The sequence below is a fragment of the Mauremys reevesii genome, unplaced genomic scaffold (genome assembly GCF_016161935.1).
Source record: "Mauremys reevesii isolate NIE-2019 unplaced genomic scaffold, ASM1616193v1 Contig39, whole genome shotgun sequence".
Classification (NCBI taxonomy): domain Eukaryota; kingdom Metazoa; phylum Chordata; order Testudines; family Geoemydidae; genus Mauremys; species Mauremys reevesii.
Window position 1 is genome coordinate 221,038 of NW_024100850.1, and position 17,124 is coordinate 238,161.

Below are 17,124 nucleotides of genomic sequence, written 5' to 3' on the forward strand. Positions count from 1 at the left end.
CACTGGAAAGGTTCCTTGCTAGTACAAACAGCATACGACTAACACTTTTGTAACAACTTTTCAGAAGACAAATAAAGCAGCCTCAGGTTCAGTATTTTGTAGATTCATTGTGGGCTATCAGTCCTGTACTGTATCTGACTGGGAAGTCTCTCAAGGGTTTTTGGGGAGTTGTCAAGGTTTCTTCCCCACTCTGAAATCTAGGGTACAGATGTGGGGACCCGCATGAAAACCCCCTAAGCTTATTTACCAGCTTAGGTTAACAGTAAGCTGCCACCACCAAGCGTGTTTCAAATTTTGGGGGAGAGCCACTTGGAACTCTGCCTTTTCCCAAAGATTTTTCAAGTCTTTAACCCCCAATTTCCTGGGCACATTTGAGACTAATTTCTCCCCCTCACCCCCAAGTCCTTACACCCCTTTTCCTGGGCAGGCTTGAGAGTATACCCTCACCAATTAGTTCTGGTGAACACAGATCCAAACCCCTTGGATCTTAAAACAATGAAAAATCAATTACGTTCTTAAAAGAAGAATTTTAATTAAAGAAAAAGGTAAAAATCATCTCTGTAAAATTAGGATGGAAAATAACTTTACAGGGTAATCAGATTTAAAGAGCCCAGATGAACCCCCTCTAGCCTTAGGTTCACAGTTACAGCAAACAGAAGTAAACCCTCTAGTAAAAGGAACATTTACAAGTTGAGAAAACAAAGTTAAAACTAACCCGCCTGGCCTGGCTGTTACTTACAAGTTTGAAATATGAGAGACTTGTTCAGAAAGATTTGGAGAGCCTGGATTGATGGCTGGTCCCTCTTAGTCCCAAGAGCGAACAACCCCCAAAACAAAGAGCACAAACAAAAGCCTTCTCCCCACCAAAAATTTGAAAGTCTCTTGTCCCCTTATTGGTCCTTTGGGTCAGGTGTCAGCCAGGTTACCTGAGCTTCTTAACACTTTACAGGTTTAAGGGAGCTCAGAGACCCTTGGAGTAGGAGAGGTCTGTTGGGGAAGAAACCCCAGTGTGCTCTACAAAGGAACGGGAAAATCCAGAGCCAGGATCTGTAGGCTGTCCCTGTAGGCTGACCCATGGGAGGAAATTGAGTTGTGGGGTAACCCCCACCTAAGCAGTGCTTATTCTGTGACGAGGATGGACGCCCCCACGGGTGGCCCATGAAAAAGCAGATGAGAGAACTGCAGGGGCAGTGAGAGATCGCTGCCTCCATAAGGAAGGTAGAGCTCAGTCAGGCGGAAAACGGGCCCTAACCGAACTGAGGAAAGGAAGGAGGTGGATGACAGGGCACTGTTAACAGCCTGACAAGTTCACAAGTAATTAGCGCAGCCACTGAAGAACCCAAGCAGTATAAAAGGCTAACCTAGTGAGCAGGCTCCTCATTACTGCTGCTCTGTGGTTGTATTGTACCTGGAACTTAACAGGAGACAAAGAAAAACACGTGGTGAAGGTACTTTGGGGGGGATGTGCATGCCGCTTATTTCACCAAGCGGGCTTACCACACAGGGTCTCCCTGGAGAGGAAAGAGGAGTCCGTTTCCAGGAACAAATACTTAATGGGCTCTTCAATCTAGGGCTGTCAATTAATCACAGTTAACTCACAAGATTAACTCATATTTAATCGCAATTAATTGCATTTATAACAATAGAATACCAATTGAAATGTATAACATTTTTGGATGTTTTTCTATATTTTCAATATTGATTTCAATTACAACACAAGATACAAAGTGCACAGTGCTCACTTTATATTTTTATTACAAATATTTGCACTGTAAAAATGATAAAGAAAATAAATAGTATTTTTCAATTCACCTCATACAAGTACTGAAGTGCAGTCTCTTTATTATGAAAGTGTAACTTATAAATGCAGATTAATTTTTTTGGTTACATAACTGCACTCAAAAACAAAACAGTATAAAACTTTAGAGCCTACAAGTCCACTCAGTCCTACTTCTTATTCTGCCAGTCGCTACGACATTGACGGGAGATATTTACCTGCCAGATGCGCTAACAATTCATGTTCCTCTTCGTGCTTCAGCCATCATTCCAGAGGACAAGTTTCCATGCTGATGATGCTCATTTAAAAAAATGTCAATTAAATTTGTGATTGTACTCCTTTGGGGAGAACTGTATGTCTCCTGCTCTGTTTTACCCACATTCTGCCATATATTTCATGTTATAGCAGTCTCGGATGATGATCCAGCACATGTTCATTTTAAGAACACTTTCACAGCAGGCTTGACAAAACGCAAAGAAGGTACCGATGTGAGATTTCTAAAAATAGCTACAGCACTTGACCCAAGGATTAAGAATCTGAAGTGCCTTCTAAAATCTGAGAGGGACGAGGTGTGGAGCATGCTTTTAGAAGTCTTAAAAGAGCAACACACGGCTGTAGAAACTACACAACCCGAACCACCAAAAAAGAAAATCAACCTGCTTGTGGCATCTGACTCAGATGATGAAAATGAACATGTGTCAGTCCGCACTGCTTTGGATCATTATCAAGCAGAACTCATCATCAGCATGGACGCATGTCCTCTGGAATGCTGGTTGAAGCATGAAGGGACATACGAATCTTCAGTGCATCTGGCATGTAAATATCTTGCAACGCTGGCTACAACAGTGCCATGAGAACGCCTGTCCTCACTTTCAGGTGACATTGTAAACAAGAAGCAGGCAGCATTATTTCCTGCAAATTGTAACCAAACTTGTTTGTCTGAGTGACTGGCTGACCAAGAAGTAGGACTGAGTGGACTTGTAGGGGCTAAAGTTTTACATTGTTTTATTTTTTGAATGCAGGTTTTTTTTGTACAAAATTCTACATTTATAAGTTCAACTTTCATGATAAGGAGATTGCACTACAGTACTTGTATGAGGTGAACTGAAAAATACATTGTTTTTTTACAGTGCAAATATTTGTAATGAAAAATATAAAATGAGCACTGTACACTTTGTATTCTGTGTTGTAACTGAAATTAATATATTTGAAAATGTAGTAAGCATCCAAAATATTTAAAATAAATGGTATTCTATTGTTTAATCACGATTATTGTTTTAATCGCTTGGCAGCCCTAGTTGTAACACGATCCAAAGGCTGGAAGTTGAAGCTAGACAAGGAAATAAGGCACACATTTTTAATGGTGAGCATAATGAACTATTGGAACAACCTACCAAGGGTTGTGGTGGATTCTTCATCATTGACCATTTCTAAATCAAGGTGGGATTTTTTTCTAACCGCTCTGCTCTAGGCATTATTGTGGGACAGGTCTCTGGCCCATGCTATACAGGTCAGCCTAGATGATCCCAATGGTCCCTTCTGCATTGGAATCTATTAAATCTGTATCAGGTGCTTAGCAGAATTTTGCATAAGCATAAGCCACATTTACTCGTGTCATAACTATAAAGGGAAGGGTAACAAGCCTCCTGTGTACAATATTATAAAATCCCTCCTGGCCAGAGACACCAAAATCCTTTTGAGGCTTTGGGGGGTCACTCCCTCCTACAGTCCCCCTAACTGGGATATCTGGGTTCACCTCCTGCCCTTTCTTCAGATTGTCCTTTATGTGGGTGAGCCCTGCTCCTTCATCCCCTTCTCCAGCTTCTTTGCCTGGTATTCCCCACCTAGGCCTTGCTTTCTTAGCTTGTTGGTATTTTTCTAGGATTTTTGCTTTCCTGCTTCTCCTTGGCCCAGCCTTTCTGACCCACTTTCTTGGCTTGTTTTCTGTTTAGGGTTTTCTCATATCGCACCTTGTGGGCTCTGGGTCCATGTTTAATCCCAGCCCCTCTTTTCCTCACTCCCCATTGAGGTTCCTTTCCCCCAGGCCTCCTTTCTTCTCCTTAAAGGGAATGTGTTCCACAGAGTCCCCATGACCACAGGATGGGGCAAGGTTTCCGCTACCCTGACCCCTTTCTACTGGAACCTCCCATATACCTTCAAGGGGACTACTGCCACGGGATATTAGTTTTTTCTCCCTGTGTATGCATTCCACATCCAGGGGTTTCCCCTCCCAAAATCACTGTGGTTTAATCAGCCTGTTCCGGAAGAGTGAACAACCAGCTGCTAGGTCAATATCCTCTGGCCTACAGCCCACCCTTAGAGGGATTGTTTTCACACTCTTCCTAGATGTCTCCATCACCCCAGTCTAACTGTAAAATTCCCCCAGTCCACATTACATATATGGGCAGTCCCACTTATTGTAGCATTTCCCCCCAGCACTGGTAGCAAGCAATATCCCAGCTCCTGTCTCTCACGCCCAGACCTTCCTGCTTGAGGGATCTAGTCTCTTTCCCCCCCTCGCATTCCCTGCTTGTGGGGGACGAGCCACTTTCTTGGGAAATTCTGCTTCAACCCGCTTGGCCAGTTTTACTGCTGCATCCATTGTCTCTGGCTGGCCTCCTCATCCAGACTTTAGCGGTATCTGGGAGGCTCTGCATAAATTGTTCTAATATAATGGTATCCATGACCTCTTCCAAATCTTGCCCCTTTGAACTCAGCCACTGGTAGGCCCAATCTCTCAACTTCTGTACGAAAGCTTTGGGCCCACCCCCGTAAGTCCATGTGGCTTCCCTAAATTTCTGTCTGTACCTTTCGGCCACAAGCCTACATCGTCCAGTATAGCAGCCTTTAACACTTGGCGATTCGTGGCCTGCTCTTCACTCAATGCCATGTAAGCAGATTGCGTTTCTCATGCTAACCCCCATAATACTTTATCCCAGCTTGTACTAGCAGCGATTCTCCCGAACATCCATAGGAACACTGGATTATCCCCAGGGCTCATTTTAGAGTTCAAGGCCTGCTCCCCCTTGGCAGGAATTATGTTTCATAATAACTGCTGCTGTATCTGGGTCTGCTCCTTCATGAACTCCTGAAACACATGCTGTTGCTCTGCCTGCCATCCCAGCAGATTGTCACTTGGTCTGCTGGAATGTCCTCCGCATCCCCTTCTGAGCATGAACTCCTCCATCTTTTCCAGATTCAGCCTGTCCTGTCACAGGCCACCTCTCAAGCCTTCCTGGTTGTGGCTGACAGATGGATCCTGGACAAGCCCACACTTGTGAATGGGCTTCCCCCTTCCTCTCCAAGAAAACCCTGGCTGGTCAGCCCACTTTGTGAATGAAGCAGTGCACAGGTCCACCAAGGTACCTTCACCATGCGTGTTTGTTTGCCTCCTCTTACGCTCCAGGTACATTTCAACCACATAGCAGCAGTTCTAAGAAGCCCTTTCCAGCTCCCTGGATTAGCCTTTTATACTGTCTGCTTTCCTTCCGGGGTTCTTCAGCCCGTGGGCTCATTACTCATTAACTCGTCAGGCTACCAGCAGGTGTAAGTGCACTCGTCTGTTTCAGCTGCACCCAGTGCCCTAGGTGGTGATCGGTGCTGGCTTCCATAGAGCTTTGACCAGCACCCTGTTACAGTTCCCAGGTCGGTATTTATAGTGTTGTGTGTATGGGGTGAGGGCACTTCCCTGTGGCTCCCAGTGACGTGTAAGTTGACTTCTCTCTTGGCTGTGTTCCTCTTACTGGGTCTGGCATGGTGATTGCCAAAATATTGTCAAAGTGATGTCCCATCAAAGGGAATCTCTACTAAAAAGCCTCTTTGCCACCATACACAATACCTAGTGTAGCTCACAGAGATCGTGGATGCTTAACTCTCACACTTAGCTGAGCAGGAGGCCTGAAAGTCTAACCTCTGCAGAGGTCTCTAGACACAAGACCTGATTCTGAGCAGTGTTGAGCACCCACACTGCTAGGCTTTAAAATCTGCCTGTCTTGCTTTTGATGTAGTTCATAACCCAGTTGTTTAACAAAGCATACCTCTGATGTAAGTCAAATTGTACTAAGGGTGTCTGGTCTCTTCCTCTGAGGGGCTCAATGCTGCAGTACTTTGTCAGAATCCAGGGCCTTCACCCTTGCAGGACTGCTGCTGCAAACCCCGTATAGAACTTGTCTACATTAGACTGAGCAGGATGAATTGGTGACACTATTGGCTTTGCCATTCACAGCAAAAGATTGCTTAAAATAACACTAGCTAAGACTAAGATACTGTTCTGCTCCTTGTGAACACTGCAGAGGAATCATCCACCCAAGGGACAGATATTATTTCACATCTCAACAAGGACTGCTCTGGCCAAGCCCTGGCACTAATGGATCTGAAGAGAGCCCCATCCCCTTAGACAGCAGTCCCATGTCCCCTTCCCCTCTTAGACAGGGTAGAAACCAGTATTGGATCTTGCTGAAGGTGTTTCATATTGATGTTGTGATGGACAATGGTGCTGTTCAGTAGGAGGCAGCCTCATTTTGGTGGTTTACAACAGTGTCCCTGTTGTACCTCACTGCATGCCAAACCTCTTCATTAACTGACTGTTACGGCTCTGTATTTTAGTGGCAAACACGTAGATGGCAGGAATGGGGTGATAAGGCTAAAAAGGGCTATACAGCACAAGTCTGACTTTCTGTATTTCAGCATGTTCTTAAGCAAATCACCCATGCCCCATCACTGTGACAGGGTCCAGCAACAGATGGGCTGTCTCTCGTTGTGGTTTTTTTTAAATTACCACAATCACACAGTTTGAGAGATGGAAACCTGTTGAATATTAAACAAATCAGGCCCCAAAGGAATATTTGTTAGTAAAGGACTTCACAAAAGATCTAGACCTTCTCAGGAGGAGGCTGGGGAGGAGGTAGTTTGTTTCCTTGAAAAAAATGTAGTTGACGCTAGTGCTAGAGATGTCCTAGAACAATCCCTGTTTTATGTGCGTTGCAGACATGCCTGCTTGCTGTATCTGCACCCACCACAGTTCCACAGCCAGTAGCAGCAGGAGGGAATGCTGGCACAGACCAGCCCCCGTGTCACCTACTACTCCTCAGAGCTGGTTTAGGCTATATGGGGGTAGAAACAGCTGCAGCCAAACCCCAGTAGCTCTCTGGTATGCTAAACAAGCAGTGTCTTTCCCCCAAAAGGCCTCAAGTAGAGAAGAGTTCTGAAATAGTAAGCTGTAGCCCAAAGGGCAGCAGGCAGCTGATGTCACAATCAGTGAGGTCAGTGGCATGAAAGTTCCAGAATTACCCCTGGTATTTCTCGGCTTGCCATGGCTTCTGCCAGCACTGTCAAAGGGACTCCACATCTATGACAAAAGGAAAGGAAATGTCAGTCAAAGGAAGCACCAGTTCTGTAGCGGTAGCAACAATCCAGGAAGGTCCTGCAAAACGGGCGGTACTGGTTAGGGCCAGTAAAAAGCCTAAAGAGGATAGCGCGTCATCAACTCAGGGAAGCCCCAAGATTGTGAAGGAGATTAGAGCAGTGATCATAGACATTGGCACAGGTTACTGTAAGTGTGGATTTGCTGGAGAGCCTCGTCCCTCCCATGTTATTTCATCTACAGTGGGCAAGCATTTCCAGGAGACTGCTAAAACTGGGGACAATCGCAAAGAAAGCTTTGTTGGAAAAGAACTTCAGGATGTGAAAATACCCCTAAAACTGGTCAACCCCTTGAGACATGGCATAGTTGTTGATTGGGATTGTGTCCAAGACATTTGGGAATACATTTTCCACAAAGAGATGAAGATTCAGCCAGAGGAGCATGCTGTGCTGGTATCAGACCCTCCACTGAGTCCTACCACCAACAGGGAGAAATATGCCGAGATGCTGTTTGAAACGTTCTGCACTCCTGCCATGCATATCGCCTACCAGTCCAGATTATCTATGTATTCATACGGAAAGACCTCCGCTCTTGTGGTAGAAAGTGGCCATGGCGTTTCATATGTGGTCCCTATCTATGAAGGTTATACTATGCCAAGCATTACTGGACGCGTAGACTATGCTGGATCAGACCTTACCCATTACCTTATGAAGTTATTAAATGAGGCGGGGAAAACATTTACTGGGGAACAACTAAGTGTGATAGAAGACATCAAGGAAAAGTGTTGCTATACGTCTCTGGACCTTCAGCATGACATGAGTTTGCCTCTCCAGAAACAGCAAGTTGATTATGAACTTCCAGATGGGCACCTAATTCCCATTGGCAAAGAGAGATTCCTGTGTGCTGAAATGCTCTTTAAACCATCCTTGATAGGATCACAGCAGCCAGCGCTTCCATTGCTGACAATGACCTGCCTCAGTAAATGTGATGTTGATCTCAAGAAGAAGCTGATGGGCAATATCTTGCTGTGCGGAGGTTGTACCATGCTGAGGGGTTTCCCTGACCGCTTCCAGAGCGACCTGACCAAGATGTGCCCCAATGATGACCCCATTGCAGCAGCATCCCCTGACAGAAAGTCTTCTGTCTGGACTGGAGGGTCAATTTTGGCATCACTCAAGGCCTTTCAGCAGCTCTGGGTTTACAGAAGAGAATATGAAGAAAAGGGTCCTTTCTTCATCTACAGGAAATGCTTTTGAGTACAGAGGGGATAGGATTGAGCCTAAAATCAATACTGCCACCCAGAGGGGACTGTAGATGTCTAAGAACCTCTGTTTCTTTCTCAGATACTGGTAACAAACCAAGCTGCTAAACTGAAGTTTGGATCTGTGTTCCACTGTGGCTCTATTAAATGCTCATAGCATTCTGTGTTGTACATTAACAGCTTTTAGCTCACTGTTTCATAAGAATTTTCACAGTAGCCTATTTGACAAAAGAGGATTTACCCTGTAAAAGGGATAGAGCAGCTGGTTCAGACCCATTGTCTGTTGCAGTGGTTTTCAGCCTGTGGTCCGGGGACACAGACTGTCTAAGATTTTCAAAGGGCTCCCCACCGCCATTTGAATTTTTTTATGGCTCTGCAAATGAAAAAAGGTTAAACTCCTGATTAAGTGATATAGAAAAACAGCACCACTTCCAGCATCTACAGTGAGTCTGCTGCTGACCACCAGCTATAGTCGCAATGAAATTTTTCTAACTAATAGGTTACCCCTTAGTGCCCAAAATGGGTCCGGGCTCATAGACTAGAGTTTCAAATTCACTGAACATGTAGCTCCATGGTCCACTCTAGGTGTGCTAACCAGGTCTCCAGCAATCACCTGGCTCTGGGCAGGGACCTTTGTCCTACTCATTTTTTTTTTTTTTTGGGGGCCTAAGGGGACACAGCCCCTGCCTTATGTTGTGATATCCTCAACAAGCCAGTCTGCCTAAGGGCCTGCACCCGCGCATTGCTTTCTTTGAGGCCTATGAACAGCACTTACAAGTTACCACACAGCTCCTTCGAAGCGAGCACATTTATTCTTAAAGTAAAACAATTACAGCTGAATCATCAGAAAAACAATAGCTGGATTTAAACACTCTCTATAGGGCCCTACTATGCTGAAGTCTTTCCAACCTTTCCACAAGGGTTGAGGCCCCCTTGGAGAGAAGGTCTTGTTCCTTTGCTGGATTAGAAAGAAGGCCCTGTGGCAGTTTAGGTGCAGCCCTTTTCTTGGTCTGCTGCTCTCAGGAAAACCCAGTAGCTGCCAGGGGGGGAGGAGGGTGGCTTGAGTGAGTCACGCTAAGCACCCTCCCAGTTGTAGAGCTGGGGCAACCCTTCCCTGTGGAGCTGCACACAAGCCCTGGCCCTGTAGTCCATAAACCATTCATCACCTACATGCAATTGCAATATCTGTCACCCTCAGACTGTGGAGTCCCAGTGGAATTCTGCACAGGAGATTTGCTAGCTGCAGATTTATTCTGTCAGCCTGATGAAAATGGTAAGTCCCTCCCTCTTTTAGCACATCACTTGTGCCTGGCTTGCGTGCACCACCCCTTTCCCAGGATGCCAGGGAGAACATTCATAGACCCCAGCCATGTGAAAGCTCATGTCTGTATCCAGGAGGCTGTGGACAGTCTGATCTGAAGTGCTCATGCAAAACAACATTTGTCCAACAAACAGACTCAGGGCAGTTTGGGGACACAGTTTAAGCAATATCTTTATTATGCTCTGTTTTGGTAAGAGGAGAGGTTGTGTATAATAATCACTGACACAGCTCAATGTGCCATACACTGCTGTATGTTAGAGCAGACTAAGTCTAGGGCCATATTTGCTGCTGGTGTAAACTGGCATAGATGCACTGAGGACCTAGTTGCCTAGAGTACAGTAGCTCTACTGCAGTCAATGGTGTGACCTGAGATTGACTCTGGTGTAACAAGACGCCATTTGGCTAATGTCTTGCAACAGCCATCCAACTTTAAACAGTAGAACAAAGCTCAGGGCAGCAGGGAGACTGTTGCTCTGTTTAACAGTCTTAAAAAATGCATCAGCTGGACTATTAGGGATACAGGATCAAAAGGGTAAAACTGGGCTATTTAAAATGACTGAAATGTCTGAACGGTCATGGCAGCAGTGAGCTACTGCAGGCAGGAAGGCTGGCTTGGAAGCTGTCTTAGGGACAATGCACCAGAGCTGCCAAAGGAGAGAGGAAGAGAGTTGGCAGATGTCTAACTCAGCACCAGTAAGGGCTTCTCTATGGGGACTACCTCTCTTCCTGTTCTCCAGGGTTGGCGATGACAAATTGTGTGTGCGTGCGTGTGCACGCGCGCGCGTGTGTAAAAGAGTAAGAACAAAATGAAGGTGACATAATGAGCTTACAATAAACTACAGTTGAGAGTCCAGCCGGATTTCTCGGCCTCAGGTTACTGTAAGAGATTCAGTTTCCACTGGATGTTTTTATTGAGTTTTGGAGGAATAAGAAGTTCTGCATCTGAAAGGCAAGAGAAGAGACGGTAAGGTAAGGTTACCTGAAGTTCCCTTAGGAGCTAAACACTGGAAAGCCACCAGTGGGGGGAGGGCTAGCTCAGTGGTTTGAGCACTGGCCTGCTAAACCCAGGGTTGTGAGTTCAATCCTTGAGGAGGCCACTTAGGGATCTGGGGCAAAAATTGGTCCTGCTAGTGAAGGCAGGGGGCTGGACTCGATGACCTTTCAAGGTCCCTTCTAGTTCTAGGAGATTGGTATTGGTATATCTCCAATTATTACCACCATGACTCCTCTTTCGCTGCCCATCAATGGCTGCTGACAAGCTTTCAAACAGAGGAGAGTTTCTCTTTTAAGAGACTGGCCTAAGGGGGTTGAAGGGAAGTACGTCTAAGTGGGGCTCAGCAGGACCACTCCAGTTAGAGGGCCTCAAGGGGCATGTGACACATGTATTGATTTTACAACTTGGCCAATCTTACTATTCTGGGACTGAGGTGGGTTTGCCAGATTTCACCCCAAGCAAAAGCATTTCTACAGATACCATTGTGACACTAGTAGACCAGGTGCCAGCTGAGCACTGAAACCAGACCAGCTCACCTGTTAGTATTGTTCAAGACAGGTGTTAGACTGTAAAATGCTTGTAACCCATGCTATAAGGTAATATGCAAGTTTTGCTTTATAACTGTAAAAATGCCTGCTCTGAACTTGTGAACCGAGGCAGGAGGAGTGGCTCCCCAACCCCTCAAGGAAGACTACAAAGATAATGGGCCCCTGTGAAACAAAGACCCTCTTACACCCATGAAGGTGCTACGTGCAAGAAAACTCATCCCATCAGCTTGACTTCTGGAAGGGGGTGGGGGGGAGGGAAGATAGCCAACATGAAAATTCTTCATCTCTTTGCTGTTTGGACTGTCACAGGGCTGAAGCTAGGAAACAAAAGTAGAAATCTCCAAGCTCAACCTGGGTTAGCCCTAAAAGACAATCAGTGCTGACCGATTACTGCAGCTTGTCACCTTTTGGAACCACAGTCTAACTCATTTGTGTGTATCGGTTGCCTTCTTTAACTTGTAACTAACTCATTTCTTTTTCCTAGTTAATAAACCCTTAGTTAGTTTACTATAGAATTGGCTATGAACGTTGTCCTTGGTGTGAGATACAAACAGACCTGGGGGTAAGTGACTGGTCTCTTGGGACTGAGAGCAACTTGAATCTTTTGTGATTCTTGGTGTAAGTGACCATTTATCACTTAGTCCCAGCTTGCCTGGGCAGCAAGGTAGACTGGAGTGCCCAAGAGGACCCTCTGTGACTCCATGGTAAGACTACTGTAGTGCTTCAGGAGTTCACGTTTGTTACTGGGTGGTTGGTGAAATCTAATTCTAGAACATACCACTAGTTTGGGGTGTCTGCCCTGAATAGGCGCACACAGTCATGAACAGCTCCAGATAGTCTGACAACCATCGCCACCAGTAAACCCCCTCTGTTGCAAGGCAAAGAAATGCCTTCTGACAAAGCCCATAAACTATCCCTGCTCCTGACATTTTAGTTTTTCATTTTCCTCTTAAAAGTGCACTGCTGCTCTAAAGAGGAAAGCCAAACATGGCATTGTGGAGTTCTAAGTTCACCAGCTCAATTATTCCACCTCAAACGTGTCCACTCACACAAGGAAAACATTTCTGTTGACAGTAAGCCTGCAAACCCAATGTGGGACCTAGTCAAGTTGGATTCTTTCCTTCTTGTAGATCTCGCTAGCAATACATGCTCTTCAGGCCAAAGCAAATTCTTCAGGACCCCAGTGCACACCAACACTGCAACAGGTTAATACAGGTGTAACCAGTAGGGGGAGGATGGAAGAACCCAGCTCACCCTCCTCCATTGTGTGGGTTCTGCAATGCTAACACCCAACAGAGGAGTGGGAAAAGCAGTACACACCCTTTCCGTGCGAGTAATGATGAAAGGGGTCCTGGCTAGTGGTCTTTATAGGCCTATTACTCTAGCTATGGGAGATAAGGTAGTGGTCTCAGTCCAATTCTCAGTGGACAGGCAACACATCATAGCACACGTTAACACAACCAGCTTCTTGTTGGAAGTCTACAGTGAGGATGTCATGCACCTAGTTGGCATGAAGACATAGCTATCCTCTCACCTGAAGCCCTTCCAGAAGAGGGGTGGGCAGCTGGCAGGGCAGCATGGAGGGGGTGCTATAGCTGCCCTATAGTCATAGGATTCCACTGATCATCATCTAACACCTTCCATAGCACTGATAATCATAGAATCATAGAATTTCAGGGTTGGAAGGGACCTCAGGAGGTATCTAGTCCAACTCCCTGCTCAACGCAGGACCAATCCCCAACTGGATCATCCCAGCCAGGGCTTTGTCAAGCCTGAGCTTAGAAACCTCATTTGGACAGTGTTCTGAAGGAGCAGAATGATGCGGTGGAATGGGCTGGGTTCTTTTGAGCCAATGCTTATTCTAGCTGAGAGATCTCCCCTGGCAGCAGAAGACTTAGGAAAAAGGTTGAGCGAATAATGGAGTTTTTGGTGCAGGGATCAAATAAAAAAAAAATCCAGTTTAATATGACACCAAACCAACTTTTTCAGTTTTTTCCCCCATCAAATGAAAGACTCAAATTTTGTTTTGAATCGACTGAAATGTTTTGGGTCAATTTGAAACTAGATTTGGGGGAGTAGGGTGTTTCAGTTAGTTTGTTTCAAGTCAACCAAAACATTTTAGATGACTAAAAATAATTCCCCCCACCCCTAAACATTTTTGTTTTGATTTGATCACTTATGGGTGTTTTCCGACTTTTTTTTTAAACGGGCCACATTTGAATTTAGACTTTTAAATTGTGTTTTTTCTTGACCAAAACGATTATTCATCAACCCAAATTTACAGATAGCTTTGGGGCACCAAAAATGCATTTTTTGACTAAAAATCTTGTGTGTCAAAAAAACATCACCCAGCTTTGCCCAGGAAGCCTATAGCTCTGATTTCTCAAGGTCCTGACCCAGCAATGGCCATCAATGGTAAACATTCATCCAGGAGTGCATGGGGCAATGTCTTCCTTTTTCAGCATTTCACAAGCTACTTTTGGGTTTCTTTAACTTGGTTGCATTTCATCTTAAAACAACATTAGATAAGTTGTGGGGGGGAACTCTACCAGGTGAGTTTTTATTAGTGAAAAAGAGCAGGTATAAATGATTTATGATTTAAGTCAGACCACCTAAATAATCTCCCTTCGCCTTAGATTTCCAGCTCCTGTGAAGCAGGAACCTGGTCTGTCTAATCAGGTGTAAGTGCCATGCACTCCTAGCACAACAACATTGCCACAGGAATTCATGAAGGGAGAAGTGTAACCCTTACAAGAGACACATCTGTTTAATGACAGAAACACGACTGACCTACCAAATCAATCTCCAAACTGCATCACTAGGCCATAGCCCTGTAACATAGCTAGCCCTAATGACGTTACCAGTGGAGATATCCTGCAACCTACGATTAGTATGCCGTATGCTTTAACTAACCTTGTACTGCAGGAGCTGCAATTCTTTGCTGTTGATAGGCAGCCATAATGCTATTTGCCGTTGAATTGGGGCCCAGGACCTGTAGAATAGATAATATTGGCACATCAGCAATACTCAAGTCCTTATAACAATGAAGCAGAAGATTCCAAAACCAAGCTCCCCAAGATCCACCCAACTGGCAGTTCTGCCTGTTGCCACTGAAGTAGCTAGTGCTCCCTTTGCAGGATAGGAGCTTGCTTGATATTGGCATTGGCTTCAAAGGGAGATCTGCACTCCTGCCCCTCCCGCCATGACAATGCTTGGCATTTTTGACAGATGATGCTAATAGCACGTATCCATCCATCTGCAGCTGAACTCATGGCTGCCCGGACAGCTGCTATCAGATTCAGAACCAGTGCAGGGCTCTGTGACAAACTGTGTGATGAGACTGTTGCATAGAGGCTAGTGCAGGGAGGTAAAGCTGCACAACACTGCTGCAATCGGAGGGCACCACCAGAGGAGACAGAGCACCCTGGGAGCCACTCTGTCAGTGATCTGTAAGAGCTGGTGGTTAACACTGAAAGAGCCTACTGAAGCCCTGTGCAAAGATAGCAGTAGGGGCTGGCAGGAATGGCATCTTTGGAGCACCTGGACTTCAGGACCACATGTGAGATCTTTTCCACACCCCTGTGCCAGCCCCCTTTGCTGTGGCAGTGTTGCCAATTCTTGAGATTTTAATCACAAGTCTTGTGATATGTGTGTCTGTCTTAAAGACCCAGCTCTTAGAGGCAGGTGACTGCAGGAGAACCTCAACTTGCATTAAAAATAAGTTTCTAGCTCTGGTACTTAGAGAGAAAAGTTTCAAAATGTGACCTGAGTTAACCCTAAAGGCTGGGAAACCAGAAAGCATGGGAAAAAACCTCTTACATTTTCATATTTTTAAAGAGTTTTGTGATTTTTTTAAGCTTGTCATGATATTGACCACTTGGGGCTGCCAATACTGTAGGAAGTCTGATTTAATTCTCCATCTCCTCCTTTTCTGTCCCATTCATCATGGGGCATGTATATATTTTACAAGAGCAAGGGCACTACGGAGACTAAAGTGATTGTATTGGTAACGTTAATATTTGAAGTCCAGTGGAGGTAAGACATGTTAGCGGTTAACATCCTGAATTAACAGTTCAACCATTATAAAGATTTCTTTGCTCAATTATAAACATGTAAAGGAAGAGTATATTGCACTGACTCTGCCAATTGCTTCACTTAACACAAAGTTTTAATATGAAGTCAGCGCATTGAATATGGAAGGAACACACAAGCCATCAAAGTCCCCTAGCTCTCTCGATCCAGTCAGATCACTCCTAACCAGCACCGGAGACAGCAGGCAGTGCACATGCTGGCTGGCAGCCAAGGGTCGGAGCAGTGGGAAGGTGCAGCACTCCTATAGAAATACACTGTCTAGGAGAAAGAACAGGAGTACTTGTGGCACCTTAGGCCTGGTCTACACTAAGAAGGGGGGTCGAACTAGGGTACGCAAATTCAGCTACGTGAATAGAGTAGCTGAATTGAATACCCTAGTTCGACCTACTCACCGTCAGGCGGTCGAACTCCGTGGCTCCCCCATCGACTCCGCCACCGCCATTTGCAGTGGTGGAGTACCGGAGCCGACCGCAGCGCTTCCGGAGTTCGAACTATCGCGTCTAGATCAGACGCGATAGTTCGAACTCCGAAGTCGAACTCACCGCGTCAACCGGAAGGTAAGTGTAAACCTACCCTTAGAGACTAACAAATTTATTTCAGCATAAGCTTTGGGCTACAGCCCACTTCATCTAGGAGGTTTATCTGACATACTGCAACAAGGGGCAGATCTGGAGGCCTACATGCGACCGACTCCAGTCAGTTTATCTGAGTTAAAGACTCCAGGGTTTGTCTCTACAAACGATACCACAGCACCACAAATCCGTAAGTTGCAAACAGCAACTCAGGTCACAGCCATCAGGGAGCAAGCACCTACTGGGTTAGCAGGATTCTGTTGCAGGTCTGTGGTCCAGATCTCTGGGAGTGACCTCTCTATCAACTGCAAAGCTTCTTCCAGGGCCTGCTGCAGCTCCCTGGCTGGTTCATCATAGCCAAAGAGCACAAGTCCCTTTAATAAGCTGTGCACTTCACCTGCGAGGAAGAGATCAGAGAAAGCTCCATCACAGCAATCCACCAGGTTCCCTAAGCAAGGCGCGGTGCTGTTCTAGCGCTGGGGACGGGGCGAAAGGAACATAGCTGCTGCTTTCCTGCTGTTACCCCTGCCGCCAGGTGGGCTCAGCATGAGGGGAGCTCTCTTCACATTAGCGCAGCCCAGCTCATCTCACTCTGATTCTTTACACCTGGGGGCTGGGACTATTTTTTTACTCATCAGAGCAGTGACAGCTGCAGAGGTTTGGACTAGCAAAGCCAATCAATAGTCCTGATCCTGGCTCCTTGCCAAGGTGTCTCTGGGGAAGAGGCTGCTCTCTTCAGCCACCCCCTCCCCCACTCTCGAGGCTTGGGCAGTAGCTACTCTTTGCATCCCATCCTTCAAGACCAGAAGGTGGCATCTGGCCTCGGACAGCCGGATGCTGGCTTGGCTCAGCCAGGGGGCCTTACCCTTCATGTTCTCAGTAGTGCGGATATTTTCTCCCAAGGCCTCTAGAAGGGCCAGGTCCTCCAGAGGGCTCCCTTCCTTCAGACTGTGCCGCTTGCGCTCTGCCTTGCGACGGTTCTTGGAGGATCGGCTACAAGAAAGGAATGTCCAATATCACGATGGGCAACAGAACGGGACAGAACAACCAGCATTTCTTTTTCCTCTTACAAGAGGAAGTCATAATCCCCAGCCGCCCCCCGGTCTCCGTCCCCCCCAATAAAGCCTGCAAACAAATGCATCTTAACGGGGTACGTACACCTCTTGCTAAAACATGCAAAAGACAGGTGGGCTGCCA

General features: G+C 46.0%; 2 protein-coding genes across 2 annotated transcripts in view; one reads left to right on the plus strand and one right to left on the minus strand.

The window, feature by feature from the left end:
• Positions 1-7,052: 7,052 nt before the first annotated feature.
• LOC120393932 (actin-like protein 7A) lies at positions 7,053-8,577 on the plus strand. Its single transcript, XM_039518391.1, has one exon. It carries the CDS (start codon positions 7,127-7,129, stop codon positions 8,393-8,395), a length of 1,269 nt encoding a protein of 422 aa, XP_039374325.1. The 5' UTR covers positions 7,053-7,126; the 3' UTR covers positions 8,396-8,577.
• Positions 8,578-9,874: 1,297 nt separating this feature from the next.
• Positions 9,875-17,124, minus strand: part of LOC120393935 (elongator complex protein 1-like) — a 129,803-nt gene continuing 122,553 nt past the window's right edge. Inside the window, exons 34-37 of the mRNA XM_039518394.1 lie at positions 16,793-16,920; positions 16,170-16,324; positions 14,177-14,255; positions 9,875-10,663 (exon numbers count right to left, since the gene is read on the minus strand). Coding sequence (XP_039374328.1) covers positions 10,596-10,663; positions 14,177-14,255; positions 16,170-16,324; positions 16,793-16,920 — 430 coding nt within the window. The 3' untranslated portion in view covers positions 9,875-10,595. The remainder of the gene's footprint in view (positions 10,664-14,176; positions 14,256-16,169; positions 16,325-16,792; positions 16,921-17,124) is intronic.